This window comes from Bos indicus x Bos taurus, chromosome 5 (genome assembly GCF_003369695.1).
Source record: "Bos indicus x Bos taurus breed Angus x Brahman F1 hybrid chromosome 5, Bos_hybrid_MaternalHap_v2.0, whole genome shotgun sequence".
NCBI lineage: Eukaryota > Metazoa > Chordata > Mammalia > Artiodactyla > Bovidae > Bos > Bos indicus x Bos taurus.
This window is the reverse complement of record NC_040080.1, coordinates 18,145,774-18,167,980: the sequence shown is the minus strand read 5'-3', so window position 1 is coordinate 18,167,980 and position 22,207 is coordinate 18,145,774. Positions and strand designations below refer to the sequence as shown.

The window sequence follows — 22,207 nt, the reverse complement described above, 5'->3', positions numbered from 1 at the left end:
ACCATACTCTCAGCATATAAAGGGAGTACATGTGAAGTTTAGAAAACTTTAGTCTTTCTAAAGTATAATTTTCTTCTTGTTTTCATTGTTTAGTCACTTAGTCATGTCCAACTCATTTTGACACGATGGACTGTAGCTGCCCAGGCCATTCTGTCCACGGAATTCTCCAGGCAAGAATACTGGAGTGGGTTGCCATTTCCTTCTCCAGGGGATCTTCCTGACCCAAGAATCGAATTCACGTCTCTTGCTTTGTGGGCGGATTCTTCACTGCTGAGCCAAGAGTGAAGCCCCATGTTTTCTTCTAGAGATCCCTGCTCCTAATTTGGTGGGCTAGAGTTGAATGACGACTTCTACTTTCTCTTTGTTTCCTTTAATAGCAATCTCTTTCTCTCTGTCAGCCTCGTTTAGTGACTAGCTGAAAGAGATACTTCACATAAAATGAAATGCAATAAAGGGAAAGGGATTTAACACGTCTGAATGTCCCTATAGGGAACACACTTGCCAATGCAGGAGAAGCAGATTTGATCCTTGAGTCATAAAGATCCCTTTAGAAGGAAATGGCAACCCCCTCCAGTATTCTTGCCTGGGAAATCCACTGAACAGAGGAGGCTGGTGAGCTACAGTCCATGGGTTGCAAAGAGTTAGACACGACTGAGCATCTAGGCACGTGCTCCAGGACCCAGTCTCCAGATTTTTCTGAGAAGGGGGAAAACCCTGCAATCTCATCCGCCCAACTTGATGGGTCTCACTTCATGCCTTAACCTGTGAATTCCTGTACTCCTGGTCCTCATTTTCTGCTGACCTGATAAATACTCTTGTATTTCAAGACTTCCTGTAGTTCTCTGCTTCCACCCTGAGCTCAGTGCCGGGGAAGATCAATAGTTGATTCTACAAAAGTTATTCTCCACGGGTCAACAGATCCCACACCCAGACCCTGTGAGATCTCACAGTCTGCAGATATTGACCAGGGTGATCAGGGGAGAGAAAGGCACTCATGATTTTTGATGAACCGTTTCTACCCTAGTCCCAGTGGTGGGACCCAGCTGTCAGGACTATGGAAGCAGGAGCTCAAAGGACCGTGTTGCTCATATAAGGAGATGTTGAAGATTCAGAAGCTCATTGGTGTCTGAGCTGCAGAAAGTGGCAGATGCAGCCTCTGATAGTGCCTGAAATGGTGAGAGGTGTCTCTATTGGCTCTCAGGAGGGAGGGTGTAAGGGGTGGTCTATATAGACCCCAGTCGGCACCCTGACACCTCCTCACAGGCTGATCCTGCAGCTGGGACTGTGACCTTGAGGACGTGGGGTCAGGATGGCTTTGGGCAGACACCTCTCCCTGCGGGGACTCTGTGTCGTCCTCCTCGGCATCGTGGTGGGTGGTCAAGGTAAGAGCTGCCCCTCTCTCCTGGTTCACAGCAGGGGAGTGGACGCCTTGATGAAGGGAAAGGTGTCTGGACTTGTGGAACCTGGCCTCAGTGTTTCTGACCAAAAAGAACCATGTTGATGTGAATACTGGTTCCTTTCCTATGGCGGCGGGGGGCGGGGGCGGGGGGCATCCATTGGTCATAGAGGCAGATTTTACAGAGCCGTGAAGTTTTGTCTGGACTGAGCTGAGTCAGCCTAAGTCCCCTCCACGGTCTCCCTTGTTTTCAGGGAGCTTCTAGGAGTCCCAGTGGCTCTCACTGTGTGGAAGTTCCAGTGACTGAGCTCACCTGGGAGTCTGGGCTGTTCCCACACGCTCCACGTGCCTGGTGTGTGAGCACTGCCCCTGGGTCCCTGTGTTTCCTATGTCTTCGCTCCTGTAGGTTCTGTGATTGTGTGTGTATGTGTGCAAGTGAGGAGTGCGTGAGGGTGTGTGTGTGTGAGGGTATGAAGAATGTGTGTGTGTGAGTGTGTGAAGGTATGTATGTGTGAGGGTGTATGTGGGTGTGAAGAGTGTATGTGTTTGTGGAGTGTGTGAGGAGTATGCAAGTATTAAGGTGTGTGAGGAGTATGTGTGGGTGAGTGTGGGTGAGTGAGGGTGAGTGAGGAGTGTGTGAGTTGTGTGTGAGGCTGTGTGAGGCTGTGTATGTGGGGGGAGTGTGTGAGCCTGTGTGTATGTGTGTGTGTGTGTGTGTGTGTGTGTGTGTATGAGGGGAGGTGGAGCCTGTCTGTATGAGAGGAACAGAGCTGCAGAGCAGGTAGTGAGTCCAGTCCGTTGCTCTGTGAAGCACACGAGGTGTCCACAGGGCTGGGTGTCATGGCCGCTGCATGTAACTGGATCAGAGCTCTCTGGCTCTGTCCCCCATCTCTCGGGCTCCCCTCTGCTTGTTGCCATGTCTGCCTAGCACTGGGCTCTGTGAGAGGCTCTGCCTGCTGGCCTCACCTGTTCCCACCAGGTGTCCATTAGGGAGCAGAGAAGCCTGCATCCAGGAGCGGGGACCTCTTGTCTGTTCAGTTTAGTTCAGTTCAGTCGCTCACTGGTGTCTGACTCTGCGATCCCATGGACCGCAGCATGCCAGGCCTTCCTGTCCATCACCAACTCCCGGAGTCTACCCAAACTCATGTCCATTGAGTCGGTGATGCCATCCAACCATCTCATCCTCTGTCATCCCCTTCTCCTCCCACCTTCTCTCTTTCCCAGCTTCAGGGTCTTTACAGATGTGTCAGTTCTTCACATCAGGTGGCCAAAGTATTGGAGTTTCAGCTTCCACATCAGTCCTTCCAATGAACGACTTGTCCCTCTGTTTGTAAAGAGCAGTTGATGTGCAGCCCCACGTGTATAAGTTCCCAAGTTCCTGCCCCGGTCCCTGTGACTCATTTCCTGATGTGCTGGAGGCCTGGGATGGTCTTCCCCCCGCCAGGATTTGCTGTGACTCTGTAGGGAGCACTTTCTCTTGTGCCCTCTCCTGTCCCTCCCTCCCTGGGAGCTGTTTTCCCCTGAGTGAGGATGGAGTATGTTACCACTCCTTCTGTCGTGGTCTGCAAGGTTTCTTTGGACAAATCTGCTGATCTCCTTATGGGAGTTCTCTTGGGTGACAGATTTTTTTCTTCTCTTTAGACTTTTAGAATTCTCTCTTTCTCTTTGCATTTGAACAGTTTAGAGAAGGTTGTTTGGATTGAAATTTTGAGGTGACTTATTAGCTTTTTGAACTTAGGTGCCCAGATCTTTCCCCAGGTTTGGAAATTCGCAGCCTGTCTTTCTTTCTTTTTTATAATTATTTATTTTCGGCTGTGCTAGGTCTCCTTGCTGCATGCGGGCTTTCTCTAGCTGTGGTAAGCAGGGGCTACTCTTCACTGCAGTGCACAGGCTTCTCACTGCAGTGGCTTCTCTTGCTGGAGACCACAGGCTCTAGGTGCACACATTTCAGCAGCTGTGGCACACTGGCTTAGTTGCTCTGCGGCATGTGGAATCTTCCTGGACCAGGGATTGAACCCATGTCCCCTACATTGGCAGGTGGATTCTTAACCACTACACCACCAGGGAAGTCCTCAGCCCTTAATTGTTTTCTCCTTCACTTCTTCTGTTATGATTCCAGTCCATACAGTTTCTCTTTATGGTGTCCACTGGCTTTCTATATTCCTTTCATTTTCTTTTGGCTCCTCTATTTGGATGCTTTCAACTAATCTTTCTTCTAACACATTGATTCTTTTTTCTTTTTCTTTCCCTTGGTCAAGTCTGTTGTTGAATCTCTGTGTTGAATTCTTCAGTTTACTCATTGTATTGTGTATGTTAAGTTGCCTCAGTCATGTCTGACTCTTTGTGACCCTATGGACTGTAGCCCACCAGGCTCCTCTGTCCATAGGATTCTCCAGGCAAGAATACTGAAGTGGGTTGCCATGCACTCCTCCAGGGGATCTTCCGGACCCAGGGATCAAACCCGAGTCTTACATTACCTGCACTTGCAGACAGGTTCTTTACCACTAGCACCACCTGGGAAGACCATTCATTTATTATTCAGCTTCAAAATATCTGGTTGAAGAATTGAAGAAGTGAAAGTCACTCAGTCATGTTTGACTCTTTGTACACAGTCCATGGAATTCTCCAGGCCTTAGTGAAGTGGGTAGTCTTTCCCTTCTACAGGGGGTCTTCCCAACCCAAGGATCAAACCCAGGTCTCCAGCATTGCAGACTGATTCTTTACCAGCTGAGCCACAAGAGAAGACTGGAGTGGGTAGCCTATTCCTTCTCCAGCAGATATTCCTGATGCAGGATTTGAACCGGGGTCTCCTGCATTGCAGGTGGATTCTGTACCAACTGAGCTATCAGAGAATCACAAAATATCTAGTTAGTTCTTTTTGTTTTTTTTTTTTTTTAAATAGAGTCTTCTGATGCTGGGAAAGATTGAAGGTGGGAGGAAAAGGGGAAGACAGAGGATGAGATGCTTGCATGGCATCACTGACTGAATGGATATGAGTCTGAGTAAACTCCGTGAGTTGGTGATGGACAGGGAGGCCTGGCGTACTGTAGTCCATGGGGTCTCAAAGAATCAGAAACGACTGAGCGACTGAACTGAACTGAACTGAACACTGGTAATGTCTCCATCTATGATGTTCTTACTAATGAACTCCTTTTTATATGCAGAAACCAGAGTCATCTTATGACTTAACCACTAAAGTGACATCTGATCACTTTCATCAAATTCCATTTGTTAGACGCATGTTACTAGGTACATTGGAGTGTGGAATTACACAAAGACATGAACACCAGATGGCAGGAATAACCAGGACATTTTAGAGCCTGTTACCCCAGCCATCTGTTCCTGAGCTGGATGACATGCTTCCTATGGACAGGAAAGGAGAGGGAGGATTCCTCCCTGAATCCCGGGCCATGAGCTGCAACTGAGATGGAGAAGCTGGACCCTAGTAGCCTTGGGAACATCTACAGGGAGGGCAGCATCCAGAGACTCTGAAGGCCTGTCCTCGGTGGTGTCCCTGGAGCTGGTTCTAAAGGCTCCTGAGAAATACTTGGTGCCTCCCTTCCTGCTCTGTGTTCAGTGATGGCACATTGGGGGCTTAGAGCTGGCCACACTGGGAATGTTCATACCACAGAGGTCAGGAAATACTATATCCCATGCACTGTTTTGCTCCTCAAAGAGCTAATGTTTTAAATATTATGCCACTCTAAGTCTCCTAAAATCTTTCATGCTGTGTGTCTCTTTTGCAGCTCTGGAGCTGAGGCTGAAGGATGGAACCCACCACTGTGAGGGGAGAGTGGAAGTGAAGCACCAAGGAGAATGGGGCACAGTGGATGATATGGACTGGACCTTGAAGGATGCATCTGTCGTGTGCAGACAGCTGGGGTGTGGAGCTGCCATTGGTTTTCCTGGAGGGGCTTATTTTGGACCAGGACTTGGCCCCATTTGGCTTTTGTATGTTTCATGTGAAGGGGTGGAGTCAACTGTCAGTGACTGTAAGCATTCTGAGATTAAAGACTATCGTAATGATAGCCTTTCACATGATTGCGATGCTGGAGTAGTCTGCTCAGGTAAGTCCTGTCTGGTTTGTGTGGGGATCTCTAGCAGGAAAAGCCTTTGTCTTATTACCGGAATGATTTGAGATTATGGATACAGCCTTTAGAACATACTTGGGTGAAGGGTCTTTGTGATGTGTCACAGGAGGTAGAGGTGAGGTCAAAAGTTTCATACAGATTAGCTTCTGGATTCAACCTCTGTGACTCAGTCTCAGCATGGTAATTGTTCTGTATTCTTTGACATAATGGTCAGTAGGGTGTGGCTACATTGATGGGGGCGGGGTGTCACAGGAGAGTTGTAGGCAACAAGGTTTATTATCCTCACTGGTCCTAAAAGTCAGAGTCACCACACTCCATCAGGTTGATATGTGAGTGATATGCCAATAGAACAGGCTCAACCAAGCAATGGTGACCCCACAAGGGCATGTGAAGACCCATGGACAAGTGACCATACCCGAAGTCATGGTGCAGTTACACAAGGAAAAGGTGTGAGAGAAATTCAGTGGTGCATTTAAATGTCCCTAGGTCACAGTCAGAGGAGGCCAGAAGTGGGACTTGTGGCAGGGAAAATCTCATCACACTGGTGTACCTGATGAATCAAGTGGGGAGCTCACACCACATTTGTAGGGATGTTGAGGGAGCAGGAAAATCAAGTCTTGAAGTTTACAACACAGTAGCTGAAGTGCACCACATATAAGAGGCAGTGAAGCTAAGAGTTCATGGGGTTCTCAAGGCAAGAATACTGAAGTGGTTTGCCTTTCCTTCTCCAGAGGACCATGTCTTGTCAGAACTGTCCATTAAGACCCGTCTGTCTTGGGTGGCCCTACATGGCATGGCTCATAGTTTCATTGAGTTAGACAAGGCTGTGGTCCATGAACTGTGAACTTCCAGATGTTCAAGCTGGATTTAGAAAAGACAGAGGAATCAGAGGTCAAATTGCCAACATCTGTTTGATCACTGAAAATGCAAGAGAGTTCCAGAAAAACATCTACTTCTACTTTATTGACTATGCCATAGCCTTTAACTGTGTGGATCACAACAAACTGGAAAATTCTTCAAGAGATGGGAATACCAGACCATCTGACCTGCATCCTGAGAAATCTGTATGTAGGTCAAGAAGCAACAGTTAGAACTGGACATGGAACAAAAGACTGGTTCCAAATCGGGGAAGGAGTACGTCAAGGCTGTATATTGTCACCCTGCTTATTTAACTTATATGCAGAGTACACCATGAGAAATGTTGGGCTGGATGAAGCACAAGTTGGAATCAAGATTGTCAGGGGAAATATCAATAACCTTAGATGCAGATTACATCACACTTATGGCCAAAAGCAAAGAACTAAAGAGCCTTTGATGATAGTGAAAGAGGAGAGTGAAAAAGTTGGCTTAAAACTCAACATTCAGAAACTAAGATCACAGCATCTGGTCCCATCACTTCCTGGCAAATAGATGGGGAAACAGTGGAAATAGTGACAGACTTTTTTTTTTTTTTGGCTCCAAAATTACTGCATATGGTGACTGCAGCCATGAAATTAAAAGATACTTGCTCCTTGGAAGGAAAGCTATGACCAACCTAGACAGCATATTAAAAAGCAGAGACATTTCTTTGCCAAAAAAGACCAGTCTAGTCAAAGCTATGGTTTTTCCAGTAGTCCTGTATGGATGTGAGAGTTGGACTCTAAAGAAAGCTGAGCACGGAAGAATTGATGCTTTTGAACTGTGGTGTTGGAGAAGACTCTTGAGAGTCCCTTGGACTGCAAGGAGATCCAACCAGTCCCTCCTAAAGGAAATCAGTCCTGGGTGTTCATTGGAAGGACTGATGCTGAAGCTGAACCTCCAGTACTTTGGCTACCTCATGCGAAGAACCGACTCACTGGAAAAGACCCTGATTCTGGGAAAGATTGAAGGTGGGAGGAGAAAGGGATTACAGAGGATGAGGTGATTGGATGGCATCACCAACTGAATGGACGTGAGATAGAGTAAACCCCGTGAGTTGGTGATGGACAGGGAGGCCTGGCATGCTGCAGTCCTTGGTGTTGCAAAGAGTCAGACATGACTGAGGAACAGAACTGAACTGAATTGAAGCTAAGAGGACCTGATGTGACTCCTAAGAAGTACTCAGTGCTATCTAAGTTTGTTTGACCTATGCCAAGGTGGATGCAGGAAAGAAGTGAAACCAGGGTGTGAATGGGTGCTCAGAGTATTTGGCAGAGATGCTTCTAGTTATCACAATTGCAGATTGGATGTCCAGGTTATTAATCACATCAGAACAACTGGACTGGAGGAAGATATTGTCAGTTATCACAGTGAATTCCCTAAGGTAGAAGGCTGGTCTTAGGATAGTACCACCCCATCTAATGGGATGGTGGGACAGGGGAGCCCTGAAGACATCTGCAGTAGGTCCTTAACAGCCACAGCCAATCAGCTCTTGGGTGTTTATGTACAGGAAGATCATTGGAAAAGTGATCTTTTCTAATCTCACCTTCAGCAGATCTTTGATGATTCTAGTTGATGCCCTTAAGGAAACAATTCTTTTCCTTTTTAAAAAGTACTTTATTGAGGTATGTCTGACATACAAAACTGCTTGATAAGTATGCATTTGTGAAACCACTACAGCACTTATGTCATAAATCTATTCATCTCTTCAAAATGTTTTCTTCCATTATCTTTATCATTCTTATTAAAAATAATTATTTTCAAGGTAAATTTGAATTTTAGTTAGAAACTTTTGTTTTAAACAAACCTGTTTTCTGGCATCTCAAGTAATCCTCCTCATTGTCACAATGTCATAATCATGGTTCCAACTGAAGATAAATTTGTGGAAATACTACAGGTGTCTCTATCATATTTTGATAAATCAGCATCTGAGTGTGTGATGTTTAAACTTTATGTGAAATTAGAACTCCCAATGTTATCCTAAGAATACTGATGTCTTGTTATTAATTCCAGTTAAGATATACTTAGAAGTATAGAATTGGAAGTGCTCTGATATTTAACAAAGGTCTGTCTAGTCAAGGCTGTGGTTTTCCAGCGGTCACGTACGGACGTGAGAGTTGGACTGTGAAGAAACCAGAGCGCCAAAGAATTGATGCTTTTTAACTGTGGTGTTGGAGCAGACTCTTGAGAGTCCCTTAGACTGCAAGGAGATCCAACCAGTCCATTCTAAAGGAGATCAGTCCTGGGTGTTTATTGGAAAGACTGATGCTAAAGCTGAAACTCCAATACTTTGGCCACCTCATGTGAAGAGTTGACTCATTGGAAAAGACTCTGATGCTGGGAAGGATTGGGGGCAGGAGGAGAAGGGGACGACAGAGGATGAGATGGCTAGAAGGCATCACTGACTCGATGGACATGAGTTTGAGTGAGCTCCGGGAGTTGGTGATGGACAGGGAGGCCTGTCATCCTGCGATTCATGGGGTCGCAAAGAGTCGGACATGACTGAGTGACTGAACTGAACTGAACTAATATTTAAACCCTGATTGTGGTTTGTACACCCTGACTACCATTGCTCTAACTTAGACTCTCACATTTTTATGAACGGTTCCAGGTTCCTTCTATTTCTCTTTTTGTCACTAGTTTCCTCCTCCTGGTCTGTTCTTTCTGTATTTTCAGGCATATTTTAATGATGTGAAGATAAGTCAAAGTGGTGGTGATATAGCAGAAATAAGATTAGAATACCATGTATTTTCATTATTTTAATCAAAACTCTTGGGTTTTCTTCTGCTCAACCTTAGGAGTCAAGTAAGGAAGAGAAATTTCAGCCTCAGTAGTGGATTGCTGGAAGTGAAGTACTGTGTTTAGGATAAATCTAGAGTGGTAAGAATGACCAGAGGAGAATGTAGAGAAGCTTGTTTGAAATAATGAGGAGATTTCATGGAGTTCAAGTGGAAGATCTGGGAGGGAACACACAAATTGTGAAGGACTGTGATGCAAGCATTCCAAGTTCCTGCAGTCCTGTCCTACTCTTTGTGATCCCATGGACCATAGGATTCTCCAGGCACGAATACTGGAGTGAGTTGCCATTTCTTTCTCCAGGGGATCTTCCTCACCCAGGGATCAAACCTGGGTCTCCCGCATTGCAGGCAGAATCTTGATTATCTTCTGAGCCACCAGGGACTACAGTACTGAAGTGCAAAATGGTGAGGGGATAAAGATGCAAGGATTGCAGAAGGGGAGAGTTGGAAAGATGCAGGTCAATTCCTACATTCACCACAGCCTCTGTGTTACACTTCCTTCCTGCCCTCATTCCTTCCCTCCCTCTCTTCCTTTATCCTGTTGTGGGAGTCATTTCTGAGCTCCGTGAAAGTGCTAGCATTTGTAGCTGGAAGTTTTCTTAGTGGAAAATTTTTATAATATGGATTCTGTTTATTTAACAAATAAGTTTACTCATATTTTTCTCTTTTTTTGTATCAGATTTTGGTGAATTGTGTTTCACAAGTAATGTGTTTTTAAGGACTTGGCCCATTTTACAAAAAATTTTCAAAGTAGTAGCACTGGTTCATATCTCATATCTTTACATGTTGGGAAGATCTACAATGATATTCCTCCTTTTGTTACTGGTGCTGTTAATGTGTTCCTCTTTTTTCTTAATTGGTTTGCTAGAAGATTATCAGTGTTAATGTTCTTTTTAAGAGAATCACTAATGGACTGTATTGATTTTCTTGATGTGTATTTGCTTTTTTCTTAATTGATTTCTATGCTCAGTTTTCATTCCTCTTTTTCAGTTATGATTGTGATTGCTTTTGTAGCTTCTTGAGATGGAGTCTTGGATCATTTCCTTGTGTTTCTATTTTTATTCTAATGTAATCATCAAGGAAGCATCAAGGTTCTAAATTTTCTTCTAAGCATCACTTTATTTTTAACCCACCAGTTTCAATACTATATAATTTCTTTTGTATTTTATTATCATAAAATGTTTCTTTTTCTCTGTATGAATTCTTTGTCTTATAGTCTGACTTTGTATGATATTAATTTAGATATTATATAGAGTTTTCTCTGATTTGTGTTTGCATGGTATGTAGTTTTTACCTCTTTAATATGTTTCTGTGTATATATTTAAACACATATAAGTTTGTAGACAGTATAGTGTTTTGTCTTATTTTATCTGGTCTGATCATCTTGTTTTTTATTTGGAGTACTTAAATTATTTACAGTTAATGTTATTATTGATATAACTGGGTTTAAGTGTACTTGCCTGCTATTTGTCAGAGAAGGCAATGGCAACCCACTCCAATACTCTTGCCTGGAAAGTCCCATGGACGGAGGAGCCTGGTAGCCTGCAGTCCATGGGGTCGCTAAGAATTGGACACGACTGAGCAAATTCACTTTCACTTTTCACTTTTATACATTGGAGAAAGAAATGGCAACCCACTCCAGTGTTCTTGCCTTGAGAATTCCAGGGACCGGGGAGCCTGGTGGGCTGCCATCTATGGAGTCGCACAGAGTCAGACACGACTGAAGTGACTTAGCAACAGTAGCAGCAGCAGCTGCTATATGTTATATCTTTGTTCTTATTTTAATCTTCGAGTATATTTTATCATTTTAATTTAAATACTGTATTGATTTATTAATTGTATCAGGTTTTTAGGTGATTATAATGTTTAATTAAAAATTTTTTTTAAGTAATTTTTATTTGTTGCTGGCTGGGTCTTCACTGCTGCATGGGCTTTTCTCTAGTTGTGGAGATCAGAGGCTGCTCTCTAGTTGCAGGCATGAGTTTCTCATTGCGGTGGCCTCTCTTGCTGTAGTGCACAGGCTCTATGGTGCACAAGCTTCAGTAGTCGTGGCCCCTGGGCTCTAGAGTACAGGCTCATTAGTTGTGGTGCACAGGCTTAGTTGCTCTGTGGTATGTGGGATTTTCCTAGACCACGGATTGAACCCACGTCTCCTGCATTGTCAGGTGGAGTCTTCACCACTGAACCACTGGGAAAGCCCAATGTTGAATTATTAATCTTCAGTTACATTTTACCTTGAAATGATATTATGTCACAACTTGCAATGTCAGTCACTATACTTTTCTTCCACTTTCCTGTTCCTGTCATTGGTGCTGTCATTGTCATACATTCTACTCATAAATTTATTATGAATCTTATAGTGTGTTGCTAATATTTTTGCTTTAAATCTTCTAATAGAGAACCAACACAGTCTCTATAGCTTTGAGAGGATCCATGTTTTCATCTGCTGTCATCTCCCTTTAGCTTGAAGAACTTTCTGAGGCAGTTTTGTGTAGTGTGTGTCTGGTGGCCTCCAATTCTATCATCTCTCATTTACCTGAAATCATTTTAATTTTCATTCAGTTTTGAAAAGTATTTTCTTGGGTGATTCCATTCTAGGTTAACAAATGCCTAACCCCAATACTTTACATATGTTTTTACATTGTCACCTGACTTTCATTGCCTCCAACAAAAAGTCAGTAAGCAATATTTATCCTTTTGTTCCCTGTATATAATGTGTCAAACTTCCCTGGCTGCTCTTAACATATTTTTGTTTGTTTGTTTACCAATGAACATCAGTAATTACATTGTCAAGTTTTCTGAGAATGGTTTCACTATCTTGCTTGGGGTTTGTTTAGCTTTTTGGATAAGTGGGTTTACAGTTTTCAATAACTTTGGGAAAATGTCATTTATCTTTTCTTAATATTTTTCTACACATCCCTTATTCTGAATCTCCAAATACACATATTTTATATATTATCCTACATGCCATTGTGTTTCCATTCATATTTTCTGCCTTTTTACTCTCTTTGGTTCAATTTAGATAGTCTCTACTGCTGTGTTTTACTTCCCAGTTCTTTTATTCTGCAATGTGTAGTCTCTTGTGTAATTAATCCAAATGTTCATTCCAATACTATATTTTTCAGTTTCAGAAGTCTCATTTGTTTATTTTTCCTAGTTTTCCTCCCTGTTTATTTTTATGCTTCATTAAGCATATTGATATTAGGGATTTAAGGAGTTCTTCAGCCAATTCAATCATTTCTGTAATTTCTGAACCCGCTTTAAATGATTGTTTTTAAAAAAATGTGTTATGGGTTACATTTCTCTCTTTTTGAAATTCTAATAATTTTTTCTTTGGATGTTGGGCATCACTAAGCAGTCCTTCACCAGGAAGAACTTCAGAAGTAAATAATCAGAACATACCCAGAAATCAGGAAATTGTACTTGATGAATTAAATAAAGTTTTTTCATTGGGTTATCTTCATTCAGTTCAAAATGTACTTGATGAATTAAATAAAGTTTTTTCATTGGGTTATCTTCATTCAGTTCAAAATGTACTTGATGAATTAAATAAAGTTTTTTCATTGGGTTATCTTCATTCAGTTCAAAATATACCTGTGATGGATTCATTTTGATATCTGGCAAAACTAATACAATTATGTAAAGTTTAAAAATAAAATTAAAAAAAAATGTGTTCCTTTGATGACCAAATGATGAACTTTTATTTTGGTTTTCCTCCTTTAGTTTCAAAACTTCCTTGATCCCACCTTGCATGCCATATACCCCACCTACATCCTACTTCTTCAGCAGTAGCTACCCTTTCTGATTTTCTTTTCCATCTATCTGTATCTTTTAAAATGGTGTTTGCTTGTCTGAAGTGGGAGAAATGAGAAAGGATAACAGTTTAGGTGGTAGATGGGAGGAGCAGGGGGTGATGTAGTATGCTAACAACCTATTCAACAAGTGTTTCCCCACAAATATTTGCATATTTATCCATATTGAGGCTTTTTCAACTTGGAACTCTTCAAATTATGGCTTGTTTGCTCATTTCGTCCTCCTTCTCCTTCTTCTTCCTCCTTCTTTTTGGCAACATGCCATCTTCTTTTAGAATTGTAAAACATTCATGAAAGAAATTAAAGACAATATGATCATTCTGTGTTTCTGGCCTGAAAGAATTAGTATTGTTAAAATGCCTATGCTTCTCAAAGTGATCTATAGATTTAATGCAATTCCTATCTAAATAGCATTCTTTATAGAAATAGGAAAACAATGTTAAAATATGAGTGTGTGGTTTAATTTTTATAGATTCATGAATTCTGTTGTCTGATCATTATTGAATTTTAGTTCCATTCCATTATGGTCATGTAAGATACTTGGAATTATTTTAATATTTTTGGATGTGTTAAGGCTTATTTGTAACCTAGCCTGGAGACTATTCCATGTGTGCTTGAGAAGAATGCATGTTTTTCTGTGGTTAGAGTTAGTACAATGATAGTATTAAAATCAATTATTATCAGCCCTTAGCATTTTCTATGAGTCCTGTTTGAGAAGAAAAACCTTTAATAGGAGATGATGTGGAAACTCAGCTATCTGGTAAACTCCCACTGAGAGCACACTCTCCCCCAGATTCTTTGACAAATCCTAGGATTTCAAGAGAGATGGCTGGGACTCTCTATGACTCTCTGAGTTTTCTTAACTCATTTTCCTTCCCACTGAGGTCACTGAAGGAATTCATGGAATTTTTTGGCATCAAAAAGTATCAGAAAGACACGATGTGATGCCATAAACTTGAATTAGTGATAGTGTCCATATTTCTTCTCTGGAGCTGTCACCCATCTACAGGTTGGCATGCCCTCATCGATCCAGCCTCAGGACTTTCCTTAACCTAGGTCACTTGAGGACTAGCTTCTGGGAGAGAAAACTGGTCAGAATATTAGCCCCACAAGTCCCATGAAAGCTTCTAAGCTTGTCTGGATGCTAAGTCTCTAATCTTATAGCCCACATTCCTCTCAGTGGCTTCTGGTCTCATATCTCTATGTTCAAGTTTAAGTGCCTGAATATTATACAGTGTCCTTGGATCTGTATATAGGTCCTAGGCTGCTAAATGAGAAATTAACTTCTCCAACCAATGCTAAAAGATGTGTTTCCAGTATTCAGCCATTCCAATGATCTGAATTGGGCTCTGTAGTTTCCAGGCTCCTAGACCAAGGAATTCACATTTCTAACCAGTTTCAAAGTGTATGTTCTTGGGATTCAACCATTCCAAACTGACCTTGTAATCCTCCTGGATTTCTCTTTAGAAACCTGCTCATGAAAATCGGATTCATTTTGATATTTGGCAGAACTAATACAATTATGTAAAGTTTAAAAATAAAATAAAATTAAAAAAAAAACTACAAGATAAAGAAAAAAAAAAAAAAGAAAATTCAATTATGACACTGTCAAAGACTCTCTACATGCTCCACTCCTAAAATGAAAAACTTTCACTCCACTGCCTGTGATGTGCGGTTCCCTGTTGCCAAGTCAGTACCATGAACACTCACTGGTTTTGCTGTTGTTTCCTCTTAGGATTTGTGCGTCTGGCTGGAGGGGATGGACCCTGCTCAGGGCGAGTAGAAGTGCATTCTGGAGAAGCCTGGATCCCAGTGTCTTATGGGAACTTCACACTCTCCACTGCCCAGGTCATCTGTGCAGAGCTGGGGTGTGGCAAGGCTGTGTCTGTCCTGGGACATGAGCTCTTCAGAGAGTCCAGTGCCTGGGTCTGGGCTGAAGAGTTCAGGTGTGAGGGGGAGGAGCCTGTGCTCTTGGTCTGCCCCAGAGTGCCCTGTCCAAGGGGCACTTGTCACCACAGTGGAGCTGCTCAGGTTGTCTGTTCAGGTGAGATGCAGGTCAGGCCTTTCACCTCTGTGAACACCCTGCTCAGGTGAGAAAGTCATGTGATTTGCTGAAACTCTGTCTTCTTCTACCAGCATACTTAGAAGTCCGGCTCATGACAAATGGCTCCTCTCAGTGTGAGGGGCAGGTGGAGATGAAGATTTCTGGACGATGGAGAGTGCTCTGTGCCTCCCACTGGAGTCTGGCCAATGCTAATGTTGTCTGTCATCAGCTTGGCTGTGGAGTTGCCATCTCCACCCCCGGAGGACCACACTTGGTGGAAGGAGGTGATCAGATCCTAACAGCCCAATTTCACTGCTCAGGGGCTGAGTCCTTCCTGTGGAGTTGTCCTGTGACTGCCCTGGGTGGTCCTGACTGTTCCCATGGCAACACTGCCTCTGTGATCTGCTCAGGTAAGAGAGAGGGAAGGGCTACTGGTACTCAGGATGCTCCTGGAGTGATATGTCCCCAGTAGCAGAGAGGGAGGGAAAATGGACTTCGAAAGTTAGGTATTTCATGGTGAAATGTCGATCTTCTTGTTCATTCATTTTTCAGATCAGGGCAAGAAATGTGAAGGGGAATAATATATTTTTAAGCAACATTGTTGCTTATATATAATCATAGAAAACAATGTAGGGGCAGTAAATATAGACTTCAGTATGAACCCCAACCCAGAGCAACAAAGAGAATGTCCCCAGCACCACAGTCACTGTCGTCCCCAGTAACTGTGTCCTCCCTCCTCTAAACGGAAAATCACTTAGCTAACTTCTGCTAACATAGTGTTTTATCAATGTTTGAACTTTCTATAAAAGGATGCTGTATGTTGCATCTTTTGTATCTAATTTCTAAGCCTCAAAATTATGTTTGGGATTCACACATGATGTTGTTTATTGTAGCACCTATTTTTTATTACTTTAGCGTATCAGTACAGGACCATGTACTGATCCATTAGACTGACAGTAGATATCTGAGCTGTTTCCAGTTCTTGACTATTACAAATATGATGTGACGACTTACCATGACAGTGTCTTTGGACGCAAATATGTGTTACTTATTTTCCATGTTTAACCCTTGGTCTTATATTTTCATATTCTTAATCAGATGGTGTCCTTTGATGAACTTATTTCTTAATCTTCTGTAAACATAACTTACCAACTTTTTTCTGTACATTTAATGCTTCTTATATACTTTAAAAAAGAATTTTGCCTACTCGAAAATCTTAAAAACATTCTCTAAGAGTATCTTATGGAAATTTTATCATTTTTTCTCTTGCATATTATTGTGCATTCCTTCTGGGACTGATATCTGTGTAAGATAAGGGTCAGGTTTCATATGGACATCCAACTGACTCAGAATCTTTTTCTGAAAAGACTCTCCCCACTGCAGTGCTGCCTTCGTCATACGCAGAAGGGCAAGTATGTCTGTCTTATTTGAGACTTTCTATTCTGTTCCATGTTATCATTTGCCTATCCTTGCTCTAATACTGTATTTTCTTAATTATGATAACGTCATAGTTGTTGTTCGATTGCTGTCATGTCTGACTCTTTGTGATCCCATGTGACTACAGCACACCAGGCTTCCGTGTCCTTCAGTATTTCCCCGAGTTTCAAGCTTTGTAGTAAGTCTGAATAATTTTAATTTACAAGAGTTACTTTATATTAACTCCTCTAACACTGTTGCTTTTCTTACCAATTGTGCTGGTCACTCTTGGTTGCTTGTATTTTGTATGAATTTAGAAATCAGTTTGTCATTTTTCACCAAAAGAAAAGCTTAAGGGTATTTACCTTGAGAATAGGTTTAGAAATTTGAGAGAAGACATAGAAATTTGAGGATGATTGACACTGACAATGTTGAGCTTCCCAAATCATTGACATAATACATCCCTCCATTCAGTTAGATCTTGAATTTCTCTCAGAGATTTTGCCCATCTTCTACTAGGTTTTCCCTCAGTCAGTCAGTCAGTTCAGTCGCTCAGTCATGTCTGACTCTTTGTGACCCCATGAATCGCAGCAAGCCAGGCCTCCCTGTCCATCACCAACTCCTGGAGTTCACTCAGACTCATGTCCATCGAGTCGGTGATGCCATCCAGCCATCTCATCCTCTGTTGGCCCCTTCTCCTCCTGCCCCCAATCCCTCCCAGAATCAGAGTCTTTTCCAATGAGTCACCACTTCTCATGAGGTGGCCAAAGGACTGGAGTTTCAGCTTTAGCATTCTTCCTTCCAAAGAAATCCCAGGGCTGATCTCCTTCAGAATGGACTGGTTGGATCTCCTTGCCATCTAAGGGACTCTCAAGAGTCTTCTCAACACCACAGTTCAAAAGCATCAATTCTTCAGCGCTCAGCTTTCTTCATAGTCCAACTCTCACATTCATACGTGACCACTGGAAAAACCATAGCTTTGACTAGATGGACCTTTGTTGGCAAAGTAATGTCTCTGCTTTTGAATATGCTATCTAGGTTGGTCATAACTTTTATTCCAAGGAGTAAGTGTCTTTTAATTTCATGGCTGCAGTCACCATCTGCAGTGATTTTGGAGCCCCCAAAAATAAAACTGGACACTGTTTCCACTGTTTCCCCATCTATTTCCCATGAAGTGGTGGGACCAGATGCCATGATCTTCGTTTTCTGAATGTTGAGCTTTAAGCCAACTTTTTCACTCTCCACTTTCACTTTCATCAAAAGGCTTTTTAGTTCCTCTTCACTTTCTGCCATAAGGGAGGTGTCATCTGCATATCTGAGGTGATTGATATTTCTCCCGGCAATCTTGATTCCAGCTTGTGCTTCTTCCAGCCCAGTGTTTCTCATGATGTACTCTGCATAGAAGTTAAATAAACAGGGTGACAATATATAGCCTTGACATCCTCCTTTTCCTATTTGGAACCAGTCTGTTCTTCCATGTCCAGTTCTAACTGTTGCTTCCTGACCTGCATATAGGTTTAACAAGAGGCAGGTCAGGTGGTCTGGTATTCCCATCTCTTTCAGAATTTTCCACAGTTTATTATGATCTACACAGTAAAAGGCTTTGGCACAGTCAATAAAGCAGAAATAGATGTTTTTCTGGAACTCTCTTGCTTTTTTGATGATCCAGCAGATGTTGGCAATTTGATCTCTGGTTCCCCTGCCTTTTCTAAAACCAGCTTGAACATCAGGAAGTTCATGGTTCACATATTGCTGAAGCTTAACTTGGAGAACTTTGAGCATTACTTTACTAGCATGTGAGATGAGTGCAATTGTGCAGTAGTTTGAGCATTCTTTGGCATTGCCTTTCTTTTGGGATTGGAATGAAAACTGACCTTTTCCAGTCCTGTGGCCACTGCTGAGTTTTCCAAATTTGCTGGCATATTAAGTGCAGCACTTTCACAGCATCATCTTTCAGGATTTGAAATAGCTCCACTGGAATTCCATCACCTCCACTAGCTTTGTTTGTAGTGATGCTTTCTAAGGCCCACTTGACTTCACATTCCAGGATGTCTGGTTCTAGGTGAGTGATCACACCATCATTATTATCTTGGTCGTGAAGATCTTTTTTGTACAGTTTTTTTGTGTATTCCTGCCACCTCTTCTTAATATCTTCTGCTTCTGTTAGGTCCATACCATTTCTGTCCTTTATCAAGCTCATCTTTGCATGAAATGTTCCCTTGGTATCTCTAATTTTCTTGAAGAGATCTCTAGTCTTTACCATTCTGTTGTTTTCCTCTATTTCTTTGCATTGATCACTGAGGAATGGTTTCTTATCTCATCTTGCTATTCTTTGGAACTCTGCATTCAGATGCTTGTATCTTTTTGAGCTCCCCAAATCATTGACATAATACATCCCCCCATTCAGTTAGATCTTGAATTTCTCTCAGAGATTTTGCCCGTCTTCTACTAAGTTTTCCCTAGGTATTTAATTTTTTATGTTATGAGTATTTTTGTGAAAGTGTCCTGGCAATGAATTATCTTTGACTTGTTTTCATCTTTTAATTTTTTTTTTTAAATTTTGATGTAATTGAGACTTATAAAAGTGTTGGGAAAATAAAATAAAAATTCCCTGATGACATTTACCTGGATTTCTCAATGTTTGTATAAACATTTTCTTTAATCTCTCTCTCTCTGTGTCCTTCCTTCTCTGTTCCCCTTCTGCCCCGTTTCTTCCTGAGTATGCAAAATCTTTCTGAATTAAGTTGAAGACATGATGTTCCTTTACCTTTAGGACACTTCTGGGAATTTCCTTACAGAACCAGGGTTCAGTCAAATCTTTAAATGACTTCAGCTCCAGGTAACATCTAATTGCAGCACTGAAAGGCCCGACTGAAAGACTGCCAAACTGAGTCTTTTTCTGATTAATGACCCAGAGTCATAAGCAAAATGAAGTATATATATATTTTCTTTCAGCTACTAAATTTTGCCTTTTCATAATGATCAAATTGCTAACATCCGTTGGATCACAGAAAAAGCAAGAGAGTTCCAGAAAAACATCTACTTCTGCATTATTAACTACACCAAACCTTTGACTATGTGGATCACAACAAACTGTGGAAAATTCTTCAAGAGTTGGGAATACCAGACCATCTTACCTACCTCCTGGGAAATCTGGATGCAGGTCAAGAAGCTACAGTTAGAACTGGACATGGAACAACAGACTGTTTCCAAATTGGGAAAGGTGAATGTCAAGGCTATATATTGTCACCCTGCTTATTTAACTTATATGCAGAGTACATCATGCGAAATGACGGGCTGGATGAATCACAAGTTGGAATCAAGATTGCAAAGAGAAATATCACAAACCTCAGATATGCTAATGACACTACCCTTAGGGCAGAAAGTGAACAGGAACTGAAGAGCCTCTTGATGAAAGTGAAAGAGGAGAGTGAAATAGTTGGCTTAAAACTCAACATTCAAAAAACAAAGATCATGACATCCAGTCCCATCATGTCATGGCAAATAGATGGGGAAACAGTGGAAACAGTGACAGACTTTATTTTTGGGGGCTCCAAAATCACTGCAGATGGTGACTGTAGCCATGAAATTAAAAGATGCTTACTTCTTGGAAGAAAAGCTATGACCAACCTAGACAGCATATTAAAAAGCAGAGACGTTGGTTTGCCAACAAAGACCTGTCTAGTCAAAGCTATAGTTTTTCCAGTAGTCATGTATGAATGTGAGAGATGGATCATAAAGAAGGCTGAGTGCTGAAGAATTGATGCGTTTGAACTGTGGTGTTGAAGACTCTTGAGAGTCCCTTGGACTGCAAGGAAATCAAACCAGTCAGTCCTAAAGGAAATCAGTCCTGAATATTCAGTGGAAGGACTGTTGCTGAAGCTGAAGTTCCAATACTTTGGCCACCTGATGTGAAGAACTGACTCATCTGAAAAGACTCTGAGGCTGGGAAAGATTGAAGGCAGGAGGATAAGGGGACAGCAGAGGATGAGATGGTTGGATGGTATCAGTGACTCGATGGATATGAGTTTGAGCAAGCTCCGGGAGTTGGTGATGGACAGCGAAGCCTGGTATGCTGCAGTCCATGGGGTCACAAAGAGTCGGACATGACTGAGTGACTGGACTAAGTTTTGGGGAAAAATCTGCTATACAACAATATAACCAGAACCTGAATTTCTAATCTGAAGAATATCCTCTGATCTTCATTTTGATGTTTGTACCTTATGCTGAGCTAATGTGTGGCTACACTTATTCTTTAGTTCTTAGTTTCTGGTAACAAGTTTTTGTGCTCTAGAAGTATTTGGTTTTGTTATCATTTCTCTACAAAGATACACATTTTGTCAGTGCTTAATTCCACAAGCACTTTAATTACGGCTATTTAAATTCTCTGTCAGATAACTCTAGCAGCTGAAAGCCCTGGGAAATTCTTTCTAGTGTCTCCTTTTTCCTTTCTGTTTTTCATGAAATCTATTTTATATGTGTTTGTTTTAAAGATAGATATTGAAGAAATTGTAGAACTCCTTCAGAAAGAATTTTGTTTTGCTTCTACTTAGGTGTAGATTTGGGCTTCCTGGTGGCTTAGACGGTAAAGCATCAAAGCTGGAGACGTGGGTTACATCCCTGGGTTGGGAAGATCCCCTAGAGGAGGGTGTGCAACCCACTCAAGTATTCTTGCCTGGAGAATCAGCATGGACAGAGGGGCCTGGAGGGCTACAGTCCACAGGATTGCAAAGAGTCAGACAAGACTGAGTGACTAAGCAAAGCTCAGGGATAGATTTAGCGATAAAACATCTTACTTAACTCATTCTTACAGCAACACTTGGGTTAAAACAGAAATTGTGGTACTGTCAAAAGCAGAACTATCTTTGGAGAAGGTGAACACTAAGATTATGATAACTTTATTACTGGGTCACAACTTTCATCTTAGGCTCCATCACTAGGTCATTATTTCCTTTAACAGTTTTGTTATTCAACCCTTCCAGACTTCTGATCATTGCTGTTTCTGCAGGAAATCAGACCCAGGTGCTGCCATAGTGCAACGACTCCATATCTGAACCAGCAGGCTCTATGGCCTCAGAGGAGAGAGTCCCCTACTGCTCAGGTAAGGGTCCCACAGGACAGAAGACCCTTCTCATTCCCCAGGTCACCGCTCCACTGTCCCATTTCTTTGCTCAGACAGCAGACAGCTCCGCCTGGTGGACGGAGGAGGTCTCTGCGCCGGGAGAGTGGAGATCCTTAACCAGGGCTCCTGGGGCACCATCTGTGATGACGGCTGGGACCTGGACGATGCCCGCGTGGTGTGCAGGCAGCTGGGCCTCGGAGAAGCCCTCAATGCCACGGGGTCTGCTCACTTTGGGGCAGGATCAGGGCCCATCTGGCTGGACGACCTGAACTGTGCTGGAAACGAGTCCCACGTGTGAAGGTGCCCTTCCCCGGGGTTGGGGGCGGCACGACTGCAGACACAAGCAGGACGCGGGGGTCATCTGCTCAGGTCCGCGCTGCACACTGTCCACAGGCTGGGGAGGGGTGGGGCCCTGGGGGACGGGGATGTGAGCCCTGAGGGAGAGATGCTGAAAGGACCAGAGAAGGAGCCTTCCTTCCATGGAGCCTGTCTTTCCAGAAGATATGAAGATGAGGTGCTTTCACTTCCTCCTGCAGCAGCTGAGGTTCTGGTCCTTTCTTTTCAGCAGTGTTTCCTGGCAGAGCCTTTTCTCACAGGTTTTCTTGAAAGCAGGGCTCTCTCCAGTTACATA

The 22,207-nt window shown here is 42.5% G+C and overlaps 1 protein-coding gene across 1 annotated transcript in view; it reads left to right on the top strand.

Annotated features, from left to right (window-relative positions):
• The first annotated feature begins 1,309 nt into the window (after positions 1-1,309).
• LOC113893409 (antigen WC1.1-like) overlaps positions 1,310-22,207 on the top strand; it is a 50,887-nt gene continuing 29,989 nt past the window's right edge. Inside the window, 7 exon segments of the mRNA XM_027543411.1 lie at positions 1,310-1,382; positions 5,143-5,463; positions 14,730-15,038; positions 15,131-15,448; positions 21,463-21,555; positions 21,630-21,886; positions 21,888-21,945. Coding sequence (XP_027399212.1) covers positions 1,310-1,382; positions 5,143-5,463; positions 14,730-15,038; positions 15,131-15,448; positions 21,463-21,555; positions 21,630-21,886; positions 21,888-21,945 — 1,429 coding nt within the window.